Source organism: Eptatretus burgeri, chromosome 10 (assembly GCF_056783735.1).
Source record: "Eptatretus burgeri isolate ZD-2024b chromosome 10, Ebu_testis_v1, whole genome shotgun sequence".
Classification (NCBI taxonomy): domain Eukaryota; kingdom Metazoa; phylum Chordata; class Myxini; order Myxiniformes; family Myxinidae; genus Eptatretus; species Eptatretus burgeri.
The window spans coordinates 54,414,743-54,431,778 of NC_140970.1; the positions used below are offsets into that span (position 1 = coordinate 54,414,743).

At 37.5% G+C, this 17,036-nt stretch overlaps 1 protein-coding gene and 2 long non-coding RNA genes across 3 annotated transcripts in view; 1 reads left to right on the forward strand and 2 right to left on the reverse strand.

Moving 5' to 3' along the window:
• Window positions 1–1,974, reverse strand: part of LOC147018601 (uncharacterized) — an 89,150-nt gene extending 87,176 nt beyond the window's left edge. The window contains exon 1 of the long non-coding RNA XR_015062465.1: window positions 1,929–1,974. This is a non-coding gene — a long non-coding RNA (uncharacterized LOC147018601). The remainder of the gene's footprint in view (window positions 1–1,928) is intronic.
• LOC147018600 (BAI1-associated protein 3-like) overlaps window positions 1–17,036 on the forward strand; it is a 315,606-nt gene that overhangs the window by 172,726 nt on the left and 125,844 nt on the right. The window contains 2 exon segments of the mRNA XM_085898430.1: window positions 1,309–1,524; window positions 5,697–5,765. Coding sequence (XP_085754556.1) covers window positions 1,309–1,524; window positions 5,697–5,765 — 285 coding nt within the window.
• The window catches only part of LOC147018602 (uncharacterized), a 122,970-nt gene continuing 112,827 nt past the window's right edge, over window positions 6,894–17,036 (reverse strand). Inside the window, exon 3 of the long non-coding RNA XR_015062466.1 lies at window positions 6,894–7,392. This is a non-coding gene — a long non-coding RNA (uncharacterized LOC147018602). The remainder of the gene's footprint in view (window positions 7,393–17,036) is intronic.

Below are 17,036 nucleotides of genomic sequence, written 5' to 3' on the forward strand. Positions count from 1 at the left end.
AAGGTGACCACGTGTGACTCCATTAAGATCACACTGAGGTGAACAGAGCTGTTATCCACCAGGAGCGACTCCTTGAGGAATATCTGCCTACGAGAGATTTCGATGAGAATCGTTCTACAGAGTAACCATGAAAAATATGCGTTTGCCTCATAACGTCACCAAATGACGTCATAATGTATCAAGCTTGACATATCTAGAAAGCACTCATCGAGGTGTTCAATTTGAGGTACTACACGATATGGTTCCTAAAACTTGAAAATTTGACCTTGGGGTCAAATATATTTGACCTTAGGCACGAACCATGAAGGTCAAGGCCAATCGCCACCAAAAATTAATCAGCTGAGCGCCAGACCATGAACTATCTTCCCATGAAGTTTGAAGACAATCCGATCAAAATTACTCAAAAAATAAGGGTTTCGATTTGCGACAAAGTGACCTTGATCTTTGACCTTGACCTTCAAAATTTTATGCGCTGAAAGGGGCCTCTATAGGCCTCTGATATGCGAAGTTACAAAAATTTCCAATGATAACTGTGCTCTGCAGAATTTTTTATTCGTGATTACAGACAAACAAAAAAAACAAACATACAAGCTAACTAACATATCTTGCAAAAACTTCGTTTTGGCAAGATAAAAAACATCAAAAATTCAGCATACGCAAACGTTTTACATACATTCTTATACGTTGCCATTTCTGGCTAAATCATCAAGGTGTGACAGCGCCTTAAAGGGAAGAGAAGGAGAAGATATTGTTTCCTTAAAATATGTATATAAATAACTTTTTGAGGCACCAAACATCTGTTATGATCCTACAATTGACCTATTCAACACCTTTACAGGTAATACTATGCATATTTAGAGCCCTGGAGGGCATCATGGCCACACTCTTTGATTTTAACAATCAGGAGCTGTAACAAAAGAAATACCAACATGCATGTTTTTTCATTGTATGATGAAAAGAACAGTAACATTAATGTTCCCCATTTTTAACAAGCATTGCACACATGACCTACACAGGGCCCTGGACTAGAGGTTCAATTTCTAAATATATGAGTAGTTGGGTAAGCTTTGGGGTGTTTTGTGAAAGATGTCTTCTGAACAGATGGTTTATAAAGATGAATATAGGCAGGGGGCATTAGCCCATTTTACATGGAATGTTGCTTTTCTCATCTTAATATTTCTATAATCACAGTCTCTCCCCTTCATATACCTTATTAATTTAAGTTAAGCTGGAATAAGTTCTTTTTGGGGGGATTACATTATCACTTTGAGTTGAGTAACTTCTAGATCTTTTGTTCTTATTGTGCAGATGTGTGTTGTTGTCAATAACATAAACATTCTTGAGACATTCCTCAACAACCTGCTGAAGGATTTGAACTGGAATAACCTGGCATCAAATCTAGAGGTTATTTGTGGAGAGGAAAGGAGGAAGCATGCTGAACAGGCTCTGCAAGCTCGTCTCGACAGTGCCACTGCAGAGTTACAAGCACAGAAAGAAAAGAGTCTGGCGATGATATCAGTAAAGGTAAGTATCATCATTTTGCATGAAAAGCATTCAAATGAGGAATATTGCAAACATTGGTGTATCGATTCAAATACGTAGTTGCCCTTCAAAGGTATGATAAACAAGGTGCCATGCTAAGACACCATGTTGTGTTTGTCACATCCCTGAGTCCAGTGAAACTTAACTTACCCCGGGGTAGAGCTCTTTGAACCGAGCTGGAATGAACCAAAATGGTCTGAAGACAGGCACATACAGTTGCCCGAGTAATTCCTGTCTCATTAGTTGAATTTAAAATCAAAATGCACAAACAGAACAGAGACTGTTTGTAGGACTGCAGCGACACACTTACAGTTAAAAACACATGTCCATTGACAACACAATTATTCATTGCAGTAAAAGTTTAAGATTTAAATAGCTGGACTTACTAGTCGGTAAAGCCAACGTTTCTGTGAGTATCCACCCGCCCTCGTCACGGCAGATGTTAAAGTAAAGAAGAAGCTTGCGCATCGCCACGTGACCTCGGCCGTTGGTAAGGTGAGTTGGTCTGTAGACCAATCCGGGCATCATGTGACAATTGCAAGTGCCATGGAAGAAATGTTATATCTTTGTCCCACATATGTGACAGATGAAATCGCAAACCGCCATTTCTGTTGAGAGATGGTGATTCAACTTTTTCCCAAATGGATTCCTTTACCCCTCGGGCAAATGACTTTTTCTCTGTGGAATATGACCATGACTATTATCAAAGCTGTGACCATGCAGGTCGAACTTCGTATACACAGAAGAGTTCAAGGCCTCTTCATAAGCTGGATGACGATGTTGGTTCTTACGGGCCTTAAAGATTTGCCGAGTTTCTCCAATATAGGTCTCAGTGCATGATGGGTCTCCACATCTGATTATGTATACCAAGTCGTGTTTCCTATCCTTCCAGATCTTGTCCTTAACATGAACTAACTGGTTGCACAGAATTCTCCAGGATTGATATGTTGTAACCATGTCAAACTTGGAGAAGGATCTTCTCACTTTCTCAGAGAGCCCAGCCACATATGGAATGGTCACTCGTCATATTTTCTTGAGGTGTGTCCTGGTGTTCACTCGATGTGATGTTGTGTTTGCTACTTCCAGTTTTTAAAAAAAACCATCCAGGGTAACCGTACTTGCAAAAAGCACTCCTGATGTTCTTATTTTCACATAGTTTCCCCTCCTGTGTGGTCTACAGACCAACTCACCTTACCAACGGCTGAGGTAACATGGAGATGCTCAAGCTTCTTCTGCACTTTAGCATCTGCCATGCTCAAGGCGGGTGGATGCTCGCTGAAACGTTGGCTTTACCGTCTAGTAAGTCCAGCTTTTTAAATTATAAACTTTTACTGTTTTAATTCGACTGGATGACTAATAACAACCTGCAACAATTATTCATTGTTAACGCATTTATTGTACTTGATTATGAATTATAACACGTACTCAGACCATCGATAATCTCACTACGATTCAGAATTAGTAAAGCTCTGGTGAAAAAAATATTTTAATGAGAGGAATCGAGGGGAAAATGAGATGGTAGGAGCGATTCACTTAGCTGTGGTGTGTTACAGATAGCCAGCTTTTGAAGCAAGGTTTCAGTTGGGGAAAGCAATGGTAAGGGAACAGCAAAAGTATTTGAAAGATCTTGGTAGGAGGAACAACATGCAACCAGGGGTTGAAGAGACGTGTGTGTCAGGAGGACTGGCTGTGGCTGGAGTCCCCAGACAACAACAACAGAAACCCAGGCAGAAACACCAAACACACTGGCCTTTGGTGCATTTGCCCTCATGCAAACTTTCCTCACCATTTTGCCATTGACCTCCCTCAAGGCAATTATTCTGCTCGTGATCATCACCAATATCGACCACAATTGGCTCGCCCCAGGAAATAACAGACGCACGCCTTTGTGGCAGCCAAAAAAGGTCCAAAATCCACTTGCAAGTGAACGTGATCCTCCATCGTCTCTCATTTCAACCTATTCTACCAACAAGGGCCGTCAGATGAGCGCCAAACAATCGCTGAGGCACATCCTTCGTGGCATTGCCATAATCCAATGAGGACCTCCAAATTACTCCCAGAAGACAAGAATCCCCCACGGTTTCTTTGTGTCGCCAGAGAAATATGCTCGCAGTTCAGAGTGAAGTCTCAGGGTTACAGTTTATTCTGGGCACATGGAAATAGGCAATAGATAAGATAGATAGGCAATAGGCAATAGCCATAGGCAATAGATAAGAGGAAATATCAAGAATAAGGAGAGCAAAAAGATTCTGATACTCACATTAACCGTGCCAAATCAGCCGCAAAATGACACGTTAAAAATAAACCAACCATCACCAAACAAAAACAACTTCTGCATCATGTGACCACTCAGAGTCGCATCAAATTATATCTGTAGACTATCATAAATCGCTTGTTAAATCCTAATGAATGGGAAATGAATTACAATATCTCAAAATATTGAATTTGACAATAATCAGTAGATAATTTTAGCAAATATCCCCATAATGGACCATCATCGACAGGATATACTATGGGATATAATTTACTCCCACACTCTACCCTACTTATGCTGACTTTGTCCCCCAAATTACCCAAGTAAGGAAATCCATGAACTGGCCATCCCAGAGTCCTTTGGTGGGTTGTTCTCTGTCATCCTTGACAATGGACATGTCTGTGGTGGTATGGTATGTCCTGGAAGTGGTATGGTGATGTCCTGCTTTTTTCAATGAAATTACATCGACACAAGCCGGATATTATAGCAGCCTCAAAACATTTCCCTTTGTCCGAGTGCAAACATCCATGACAGCAGAAGTAGGAAATCCAGTTCTTTACCAAAGGTGTGGCCATGTTCTTGGATGACTGGTCACGGGTTTGAACGGCCACACAAAACTTAGCAAAGATAGTAGTCAGCACAAGCACATTTTCGTTCCCATCTGATGTCTGCTCAAGAAGGGTAAAATCCATTGTAAATGCTGCTGATGGTGCAGTGAACTCCATGTATACTACTGGGGTATGAAATGGTGGAAGAGCATCGTTGGCCAACGCACATCGTTTGCACTCCAAAGTCCATTGTTGAACATCCGCAGTCATGGATGGACAGTAATAGCTTCTGCTCATCGATTCAAGTGTTTGACGGTCCCAAAAATGTCCGGCATGGTTATGCTTTGCTTGGAACGTGGCTTTATGCAACACTTGAGGTAACGCCTGGTGTCTGTATTCCACCCCATCACTTGGATCCTGAATTGTCCTGTACACTGTACAGTACTACATCAAGTTGAAATCTGTCGAATTGACCGATCTGTTCCCATACCACTATGGACTGCTGTTGCCTCACATTTCGACAAGGTTTCATATGGTGCTTCAGATAGTAATGTATTTTGGACAATGACCCGTCTTCACTCTGCAAGGAGGCAACTTCTTCACGAGTGTAACCTGTGCCCGGTGACCCTTCAATCATGCCACAGAACACCTCCTGTTCACTGATGGTCAGCAGATTATTATATACATCCATGCTTGGCCAGAATGTTTCTTTGACCTCATCCATGGTCACCATGACTTCCTGCAAGTCGAGTTCTGGTTCTTCCATTGAACAAGGGATACGGGATAGGGAATCAACATTGGTGTTTGTCCTCCTTGTTTTGTACACAACCTCAAAATCAAAATCAGCCAGTTGTGCAACCCATCATTGTTTTGTTGCCCTCGGGTTTAATTTTCTCTAAACGATCAGTACTATTGTACTGTATCTCCTTTTTGCTTTCGTTTTTGCCTTATTTGAATGCCTTGTTGGAATTTTCAAAGATATTACGGTTGCTTGAAAGCCATTGCAGTGGTGATTCATCTTAAGATGTTAAAGTACACCAATGTCATTTTCTTGCATGTAATTGATGTACAAGCTCCTCCTTGACCATGTGGTCAATTTCCAAAAATGGACAAAAATAAACTAAAACTGGTCATTTAAAAGTTTGTTAAATAACCAGTATGTTTTGAGTTTCATGACCATAACTAACTTTAAACCTCCCAGAACATACATTTCATGCACTCCCAACCATTATCCAAACCAGTTGAAAGGTTCCATTTCTTTTCCATTTGTTTTTCCATTTGTTTTTATTATTGGTTAGTAATGACGATAAAATGGACATATTGCAAATGCTGTTAATTTATTTTTTGTCCAGATGGAAAAAGAACTGAAAGAAACACTTTGCACAATGACCTTGGAAAGCAGTGCAGCATCTCATGATGATGTAAGAGAATGATGATGTTTTCAACCTCCAATACCCCTATCCTCACTTAATCCTCCCACTTGCAGGTTGTTGGGTTTACTCTTTCCTCATTTCCTGTTCATCCTTTGCTTAATTGTTTTCTCTACATGTGACCCCATTACCCAACTGTCAGTCAATTGTCGATTTACCCTCTGTCAATAATAATTATATAAATCAAATTATAATACGCTACTGTCAAAATTACGTAATCAGCCCTAGATTTCTGTGTGCTTGTGCACAGAAACCCCAAGTAATGAGGCCCATCTGGGCGGCCGAGAAGTATATCATGCATATCACATTAGGATTGTACCATGAAATGGCTCACAACGTTTTTAAAGAATCCGAAAACACTTGGAAATGTACCTGTGAGAAAGGATTGTGCCCTCTGCACAATGAAAGATTTGTAGAACTTTCTGATCAACTCATCCAAAAAGTTGATATCTTTCCTCTCATACTGCAAAAGCTCTTGACGATATGGGTCCATGAAAGGCCTGAAGATTTGTAGACGTGCACATTTTACCCAAAACTTTGTGCTTCTTATCATTGATGGGAAGGTCATATCTGGGGCTTGACGATGCACAGGGCAAGTTTAAAATGATATTTACTCTTAATCATGTTTGAGAGGAGTAGGGGGGTGGGAATGGGAGTTGTGTAGGCTGTGAGTGCCGTTATAAATATATTTTTTCTTTGGTTCTGGGGCCACAAGAGAAATTATACGAGATTTTTACATCTATTGATGAAAGGAGAAGTGTGTGTGTGTGTGTGTGTGTGTGTGTGTGTGTGTGTGTGTGTGTGTGTGTGTGTGTGTGTGCGTGCATGCTGGCGTGCGTGCGTGCGTGCGTGCGTGTGTATGTGTGTGTGTGTCATGACACCTGTCCTCGCTTAAGTTAAGAGTTTATAAGAATTATATCGGGATAAGTCTGCTCTGTATCTGCTTTCGTAAGTTGCTTGCCTTGTTGTCGCACCACACTAATTCATTGCTATCCCTGCTTACATACAACAATAAATCTATTAATTGTGCCACATATTTTTCCTCGCCTGCCTGTAATAAATGCTTGTGTAGAAATGTTCCAAACTCGTTTTTAGGTCAGCTCGCTGACCTAATATAACCGTTCGATGTCCTCAGATCCATCCATCTGTCTGTCTCTGTCTGTCAACAATTTTTATTTTTCTATCTCCTCCTAGATGTTTCGGCCGATTGAGTTCTAACTTGACACGATGATAATACTAGTTGCTCTCTATAGATCGTCTGAGCCCTTTTTCGCATTTTCGCCTTGAGGTCAAGGTTACAGGGTCATCAAGTGCAAAATGACCGATTGTTCGAATGGCCTATAAGGAAGCATCGGACGGTGTAGATACAGTTACACAACTTCAGTACAATTTAGAACATTTATTCCCATACAAGACACATTTAATATGCGTGCATAGGAGGTTCTGAACAGACAAACGCATTCCAGAAATCTCAAATACAAATGGAGAATCTTAGTCTTTTTATAGTTTTCAGTAAGACATAGTTTGTTATCATTTCTGGTACTGGCGCCAGTTTGTGTGGTCTTGACATCTTCTAGGCGAAGCTTATCTTCGGGTCTCCATGCAGCCCCAGCTTGACCTGGTTGAATGGTTGTAACATATTTCAAATCCAGACATGTTAATCCTTTCTTAATACAAAAAAAACACACAGAATGATAGAACGACGTCAAACGCCAACTCTAATGGTCATTAAAACAGTTTCCATCCCGAAACTGGGAAGATATATTATCTTGAAGCGACTAGAGCTGCGTGAATACATCTGGATACCTTCTTAAATCCACATTCCAACTTGTTTGTGTCTTATATAAGAAATTCCTTTAGATTCGTGGTTCTCAACCTTTTTTGCCCATGCACCCTTTTCATCATATGTCAGAATGTCATTACCCCCTTTCCAAGATTGTCTGACTCAAAAATTGCATTCCAAATAATATGCATATAATATTGAAAATCTTTTGTTTTTTCTAAATTAGTACATATACATTTACTTGGATTATTTTATAGAGGAGTTTTACAAATTCAATAGCAATAGAAAATGTTGATGGATTTTAAAACTTGAATAAAAGTAGGTTTTTTTATATATTCATAACTAATTACTTAACAGACTAAGGTTACTGAAGCATACTTCACAAAACAAAAAGTTCAATGGAATGCCAGGGAATTGTAATCATATATTATTTCCGAGTTTGTGGTTTCGTGTCGCGCTATCTTCGACTTTGTTCTGCACTCGAGTAACGTGATATTCGGCTTACATTATCTCAAAGACCATATGAGGTGCATGGTACAAAAAAAAGTAAATAAAATAGTTCTGAAACAGTGAAATCGTATTCCACTTACTGCATTAAAGTAAAATTACTACTGATACTCTGCATCAGTTCCTTTCTCAAACACACCCACCCCAACATGTCGCGCAGAGTGCGGGTTATGCGAGTTCATTTTATTCTGATGAAGATTACAGTCAATGAGAAACATGTGATTGTTTTTTCTTCGCCAATTCTTGGATACGTGGAGGAGTGCTTGTAAGGGCACAACGCAGGTCATTTTAAACCTCCAATCTATTTCGTTGCTTCATTTTCATTTGCAGCAGAGTTGAAAAGCCTGACTCACAAAAATATGTCGACACAAATGGAAGCAATGCATGGATAGCTCTTTCTGCCACTTTTGGGTAGGAATCGCACATTAAGGGCCAAAATTCTGTGATTGATTTCTCATCGAACCTATCTCTTACTTCCGAATCAGTCTTCAGCTCCAGAAATTCATCTTGACAAACATCAGGAACTTTATCAACTGACAATTTAAATGGATTTCACACTAAATCCAACTCCTCATCACTGAGTTCATGAAAATATTGGCTAAATTTATTTTCCAGTGCTGTCAAATGCTGCAAAATTTCATTTTTTGCAAATTTTGGAAGCACTTGGTCTTCATCACCAGCAACACGAATTGATGACAGTTTCTTAAACATTGCAACATTTTTGATCTTAACCTTTCCATTCCAATTTTCCAGCTTTCTCATGAAAGCTTTCAAGGAATCCATGAATTTTATGGTGTTTGTATTCCTTCCTTGCATCTGAAGATTCAGTTTATTCAGCTGCCCAAAAATATCAACCAAATAGGCAAGGCGCATGATCCATTCCTCATCATCCAGCCAGGCAAAAAATTTCATCTTACCCTGAACTTCAAAAAAAATTTTGAGCTCATCTCTAAACTCAAATACTCACTCAGTTACATTTCCTCTTGAAAGTCATCGAACATTTGTGTGGAAAAGAAGCAAATGATGGCCTGCATCCATGTCAATACATAACTGCTTGAAAAGTTGTGACCCTAACAACCTAACAGCTATTCCTTTGACAAAATTCACAATTTGAATTGTTTGATCCAAAACCTTCTATTGTGGAGCTGAAAGTGTTTTTGAAGCCAGTGCCTGACAATGGATCATACAATGAATGCCTTTCACTTTTGGAGCTCACTTTTTCACACAAACTTGAAATCCAGATTATGTCCCCAACATAGCTGGTGCTCTATCTGTACAGCACCACAGGCATTATCCCACAAAGCATTTTCTGATTCAAAGAAAGATGAAACCTTTTCCAAAATATCTGAGGCCTTGATAGTTGTTTCAAGAGGAGAACAAAAGAGAAACTCCTCTTTAAATGAACCTGAGTGAACATATCTTGCAAACACCAGCAACTGGGAACATGAAGCCACATCAGTCGATTCATCAAGTTGAAGTTAAAATAAGCCAAATGCGGCAGACTTTATCTCCTGCACAACTTGATCCTTGATGTCAACGACCATGTCGCTGATCCTCCTTTGAACAGTACTGTTTAATAGTGAAACTGCTGCAAGTTTTTTCTCCAATCCATTTCCCAACACAATTTCCACCATTTTGAGAGTGCAAGGTTTGATCAAAGTTTCCCCAATTGTATATGGTTTTTTCTGCTTTGCTATCTCCAGTGCTACGACACAAGAAGCTTCAATAACCTTTCCTTCATTTGTTGGAATGTCCCTGTTGAATCCAGCTTCATCTTTTTTGAGAGCATTCCCATGACGTTCAAAAAAGCTTTTGTCCGTGTCCTTGTGTTGAGGATGAACATTCTGCAAATGTTGCTTCAACTTTGATGGTTTCATAGAATCATTTGACAAAGCTTTGCTACAAATAATACATTGACGCCTTTCTTCTCCATTGATGATGATGGATGTGAATCCATATTGAATATATGAATCATCGTACCCTCTTTTTTTTGACACTCATGGTGGGCTCCAAATTATGTGAATAAAAAACAAGAACAAGTCAAAGATAACTATAAATGGAATATTTCGACAGATAAAAAAGTGAAATATTTATCTTTATTTTTAATTTAATCTGTTGCATTCAATAAACTTTATTGAATGTCACAGATTAAATTAAAAACAAACTATAATTCTACAGATTGTATATAATCTACAGGACATCACACCTTATTCAGTAAAGTGTAAGCTCATGTAGATTATATACAATCTGTAGAATTGTAGTTTGTAGAAAGACCAATATTCCAACAGTTTGAGTCTGCCAATCTGTGGTCTGAATTCCCCCCTAAAACCCTAAAATTCCCCCCAGGAGGGAAATTCCCCCCTGGTTGAGAACCACTGCTTTAGATAATTATGAAATGATAGGCAATTCTTCTTATATTCAACATACTGGCAAAGTTCAACCTGTTTACACTTTTAATATACAGGTGACCTTTCCATACAAAGGAGAAATATAATTATGTTGATTCCAAATGGATACATACTTTAAAAAGAATCATATCATATTTGAGTACATTTTATTTCAGGTTTAATATTTCATTTTAAACCAAGTTTTAACTATCATCAATTTATTTATTTCATCACCTTCAAACCTATTATGATAAAAATGTATCAAGAACGGCTATAATGCATAATGGGTGTCATAGGGATTATTAAGAAGATTTAATTCGACCAACTAGTTTCTCATTACTTCTGTCTGGTGCTGTTTATTGGGAAACACGAGGTCCGCTGACTTCAACACGGTTTCGCGCGGTTATTTTAAGTTCAATTTAAATTCTGTTTTCACTTTTCATAGTTGCGAAGGTTGATTAACACTCAGTTGCATGAAGTTTTGTGAAAATTGAATGTTTATATCTTCTGTCTGTGTGTAATGCATTGCAGCAAGGGATAGCTTCCATGGGCTTCATCCATTTCCATGCTATATAATGAGGCTATCTTAAGTTCTCGTTGATTTCTGTTTTCACTTTTGGGACCTTCTGGTGTAGCTACATGTTTAATGAAGATAGTTTTCATGCAAATCCGCTCAGAAACACACTTTTCATGAGGAAAATATATTCAATTCAAATAACCGTGCAACTCTGGAAGGGACACCACATGCTTTCCGTTCACTGCTTCACCTCGTAACCTGTCCTCCTGAGGGACTGCTTATTCGTAGCGTCTGTGAGATTAATGTTTATATTTTAGATGGTTTGGGGATGCGCTCTACAAGTGTCTGAACGAATTCCGGTGAAAAACGGACGTTTTAAGATTTTGTTAGGGCATTAGTAGATGATAAATGTTGCTTCTGGGATGCCGATTCAAATGAATAAGGAAAAGGGAAAAACTATCTGACCCAAGCCCCAAAAGCTCAAAATGGGAGACACTTCCTCCCCACCTATCCCCTTCCCTCCCATACAAGCAAATGAAAAATTGAGACTAACTGATTAAAGCACTTCTTCCCCCAACATAATCACAGTCCTTTCATATTTTCATTCTACTCAAAGAACGAACCAACGAATATTTGAGGCCCCGCGAGGAGGAGTGATGTAAGCGACATTTTTTAATGATATGATGATAGGCTCGGATGATAGGGTGAGGGTTAAAATAGTGCTATATGGCATTAACTCCAAAATGGCCGATGTGTCCCTAACATCACTCCTCCTCGCGGCCCCTCATTTGTCCATGTTCTTCTTTAGCGAATAACTTAATTTTCTTATAACATTCATTACCATCGAGTATTTCCACAAGGAATAGTTTGGAACTTGGTTCTTGATTTAAGTATCTTTGCTGAGAAGCGATAAAATGTTAAACTTCTCTTAATGCTCTTGTTTGACCTCCTCCTGAGCCACATATCATTTTGAGATTGCAGTAAATTGTTTTTTCATTGTTCAATTAATAACCATCAAAGTTTTCAGTCCATTCAAGGATATATTTTTTTCTTTACATCCTCCAACTTATTTGTCGTTAAATTTATCCGCTTATTTGTTATTCCCGCACTTTCGAAGAAAAACGGGAATATTGTGATTGTCTCCGCTGTCCGTCCGTCCGTCCGTCCGTCCGTCCGTACATCCGACTGTCTTACCCTGTAACTCCTCCTACACCGTTTGAAATAGGAACTTGAAACTTTGGGACATAGTAGATATATGTATGGGGAAGTGCACAACACTTTCGGATTTTTCAAATGATCCCTAGGGGCCGGGCCAGAGGGGTTGGGGTCATGGGGGTCGATTAAAAAAAAATTGTCTTATAGTTTTTTAAATCAAACATATTCATGAGTTTTCATTTAACAACATATTTTTTTTAAACATGATGATCAGAGGGTGCTTGGGGGGTAGGGGGTGCTTAGCGGATAGGGCGGTAAAAATAACTCCTCCTACACCGTTTGAGATAGGAACTTGAAACTTTGGGACATAGTAGATATATGTATGGGGAAGTGCACAACAGTGTCAGATTTTTGATATGACCCCTAGGGGCTGGGCCAGAGGGGGTGGGGTCATGGGGGCTGATTTTTTTTTTTAAGTGTATTTACCATAGTACATGGTAAATTCTTTTATAAAGAACTTACCTATGTGGCCCCCAAGAGTGACAAACAGTCACAGGTTTTCAGTATTTATCTAATTGATTATGAATAATTATATTTAATATTATACACAGTTCATTCCTATGATTAAATTGATGCACAGTTCTATATTGCTGGACAGTGTTAAATTAATGTTTCATGAAATGTTGACATGCTTGCAATGACTTGTGATTTAGTAAACATAGTAAGTCTTTGGTCATAAAGCACATCAAATAGAAAAGAATAGTCAATCCATTTTGCAAGATAAAATTTCACCTAGCAATAATGGGACAAAGCAGTGCACGCGGGAATATGCGATGGTGTGCCATCGACAACGTAGTTCTAGTTTGATCTACTTTTACCATGGTTATTTCTTCAAGAAGACTTATTTAATATTTCTCACATTCATTATGTTTCCCATTTAGATACCAAGGCTGATTACATCTCCACTCTTTGGTTTGGTTATTGCTTGGTTCTATCATTTATAAATCAGTAAAAGACGGCGGTAGCCCGTTAGAATCCCCAACCCAATATCTTAACACTTAAATATCTTAACGATTATACTTATAACCATAAGGGAGACGATTGATTCCATTCTCTAAAATATATATTTTATCATCAAAAGCTACTAATGCATTCTTATTTACCTCTTCTGAATATAATTGATGTTTATAACTTCTTATTGTATTCATTTTTCTATACTCTTCCTTCTTTAAGGTCTCTCTCTCTCTCTCTCTCTCTCTCTCTCTCTCTCTCTCTCCTCTCTCTCTCTCTCCTCTCTCTCTCTCTCCTCTCTCTCTCTCTCTCTCTCTCCTCTCTCTCACTGTCTCTCACTGTCTCTCACTGTCTCTCACTGTCTCTCACTGTCTCTCACTCTCTCTCACTCTCTCTCACTCTCTCTCTCACTCTCACTCTCACTCTCACTCTCACTCTCACTCTCACTCTCACTCTCACTCTCACTCTCACTCTCACTCTCACTCTCACTCTCACTCTCACTCTCACTCTCACTCTCACTCTCACTCTCACTCTCACTCTCACTCTCACTCTCACTCTCACTCTCACTCTCACTCTCTCTCACTCTCTCTGTCTCTCACTCTCACTCTCTCTCACTCTCTCTCTCTCTCACTCTCTCTCACTCTCTCACTCTCTCACTCTCTCACTCTCTCACTCTCTCACTCTCTCACTCTCTCACTCTCTCTCTATCGAGTGCAGCCTGTGGCTGCTGGTTGCATCATTGGTTGGGACGCGGCTATGCTGCTGATGCAGTGTAACCCTTACCAGTACACTGGTGCTCATTTTGCCAACCTCGGAAGGATGACAAGCTGAGTCAACCTCCTGGTGTATTTTTTTAATTCAGCGGCCAATGGGGCTTGAACTCAGAACCCTAGGATCCCAGGCTGCCACCCTCACCACTAAGCCAACACCAGGCTCTCCTTTAAGATTAAACAGTTGCAATAATGTTTAAAGTTTATTGTTTCCTTGATTATATTTTTCTTTATTCCCTTCAGTTTATTATCATACCCTTCAATCTTATTATTATCAATATACTTCTCAGCATAAGACTTTCATCTCAATCCTATAAATTCACTCATTACCTTCCCACCCAATTCATCTTTTAACTTTCCAATAACCTTTTTATTCTTTGATGAAAACAACACATCACCTGACTTATAATTACTTGTATCATATATATATATATATATATATATATATATATATATATATATATATATATATATATATATATATATATATATATATATATATATATATATATATATATATATATATATATATATATATATATATATATATATATCTATATATATATATATGTATATATATATATATATATATATATATATATATATATATATATCAATATTATCAATCATATCCTCATATATATCACTTGTCTTTAATATAAAATTTCTAATATAAAACTATCTGTATCCATATATAACAATGATACATTATCCTCATACTTTGGTTTTAAATTATTATAGTAATAGTTATACATTAACGACTTTGACAAGTCAAGAATTGATGTTCCTAAATAAATAGGTTTATACATTTCAATACTCTCTTTTTTCAAATGAATAGCACAAAAGTTTTCTGAAAACACCTCCGTTCACTTAAAACTTGGTCCATTAATTAACTTTGATGCCTGTTTCCAAGATGTAGCAAGTCTTATGTTTTGTTTATTCTAAGCATTTTCCATAGTCTTTCCAAATACAGAATTATTCAATAATTTATAAAAGTCCTTCTCAAAATCTGTTTTTGCTTCTGTTCTCCTTTTTGTATTAAAAATCAATATACTTCTTAAACCAATGACTGTTTAAATTTCAAAATCCTTTGAATTTTCCTAACTCTCAACCCAGCAGATAAATATTGCCTCAAGTTCCTTTGATGCAAAACATCTGGTAAGAGTTGTCCTCATTCTTATTATAATCAGGAAGATATTTGTTATTTGCTTTCGCATATCTCTTGGAACATACTTGAGATATTCCTCCTCTTTTAGCCTTCTCTCATTAAAAGCATATATATCACTGATTAATTCCAAATCCTATTTTGTCATTTTTAACATGGCACTCCAAGCCTAACCTGGGGCTGTGTAATAGTGAGCTGGGTCTAATCCATAAGAATTTTTATTATGATAGACTGTTCTAAAAGTCTCAAACATCAGTCAATAATAATACATCAGTTTTAAGATACAAATCGTGATATTCACAAAGATTCTTTTTTTAAACTTCCCCCAAACCTTTTCAGCTTGTCTATAATCTCTATCGGAAATATGAGTTTCATTCAACTTACTGTAGAAACTTTCCTTTGAAGGAAGTTGTGTTTCTTTAAACTTCTCAAATGAATCCATATAGTCATCCAGATATATTCTCTTTTGTGATAAGAGATCAATCTCTTCTTGATTTGAGAAATGTGATTTAAGATTCGGTAAGTTTTTAATATTTGATGCTAAGTTAGATGGACTTGCCAGAAACTTGATGCTAAGTTAGATGGACTTGCCAGAACCGGACTTCAATCTTATTATTATCTTGTGAAACGTGAATGTGTCAAGAAATCTGATATGGGTTCTGGGGGATTTATGAATTGTTTTTGTGAATGAGATGTATTTTTGATCTGTGTTCGGAATGGCAGAAATATCTCCAGATATCTTTGAAAGTTAATTTATAAATAGATATGTGTCATAGTGAGCGTTGTTGTGAAGAAAGACAGGAATAAAGTTTGGGGGCTTGTAATTAAGATTACAACGGGAATGAGCTGGACCTCTATATTTACCAGTAAGATGACAATGATCCCTAACTTTGACCTCTCCCTCAATTTTCTCCTGAATATGAAAGACACTTGTTCCTAAATTCCTTTTTCTCTCCCTTTGTTAATGACATTGATTTATAGGTTTTAACCATTATTTCTCTTCATCTTATACAGTCTTTTTTCAATCATCTAACAAATTCCTTTGAAACATCTTCTCCTCTTTAAAGTTCTAACTTGTATTTATCACCAACAGATGATTTTATATAATAACAGAAACCACAAGGAGTATGTTTTTGATATTTAATTGTGTATGATTTATTTGGATTTGGAGAAACAGTATCTATCTTTTCAAGGATACTTTCAAAATCAGTATATATCACAAATGGATGTTTGTTAGATTTGTTGTAATCTTTGAATGATATCTTCTTTCCTACTTTTGGTACATTAATTACAGTTGATTTATGATTACTGCAGTATTTTGAATGTTGACTTAATCGTTCTTTCGTATGGAAGAAGTTGAGACATCTCTTACAGGGATATGTTTTATTTGTTCTGTTCAATACTTGTGAGGTGATTAGTCTTGATAAATTTTTGATGTAAGCATAATGTGAATTGTTCCCAAAACTATAACATAGAAGGTCACTATGTGTTTCATCATTTTTATAGTTATTTGAAATTTTTAATATTTGAACTTTCTTTGTATCCGTTAATCCATATACATTAACAAATAGATCTCTCATATGTATATAATCAGGGGAAGACCTTACGGATGAGGAAATTGTTGAACTTGCGTGCACAGACACCACAGATAGCGATAATGATGCAGACGATGACGTTGAAATTCATTTTCTCAAATTTAAAAATATCTCTCAATGACATTGGAAACTTTAAATGTTTAACATTTATCGTATTCTCGTATTTCTTATAATGTTCAATCCTTTCACGTTTCCATTGTGGGGGATGTAAGTGAGCAAGAACAGACCAGAGAAAACATTTATTATCCTTCTTTTGAATATTAACAACTGCTTTCTGAAGTTTTATCTCTTTTGGTAAATCAATATTAGAAGAAGCTTTAAGAGGACCTGATTTTAAGATCTAAAAAGATTATTTTTGTAATAGCAAATCTA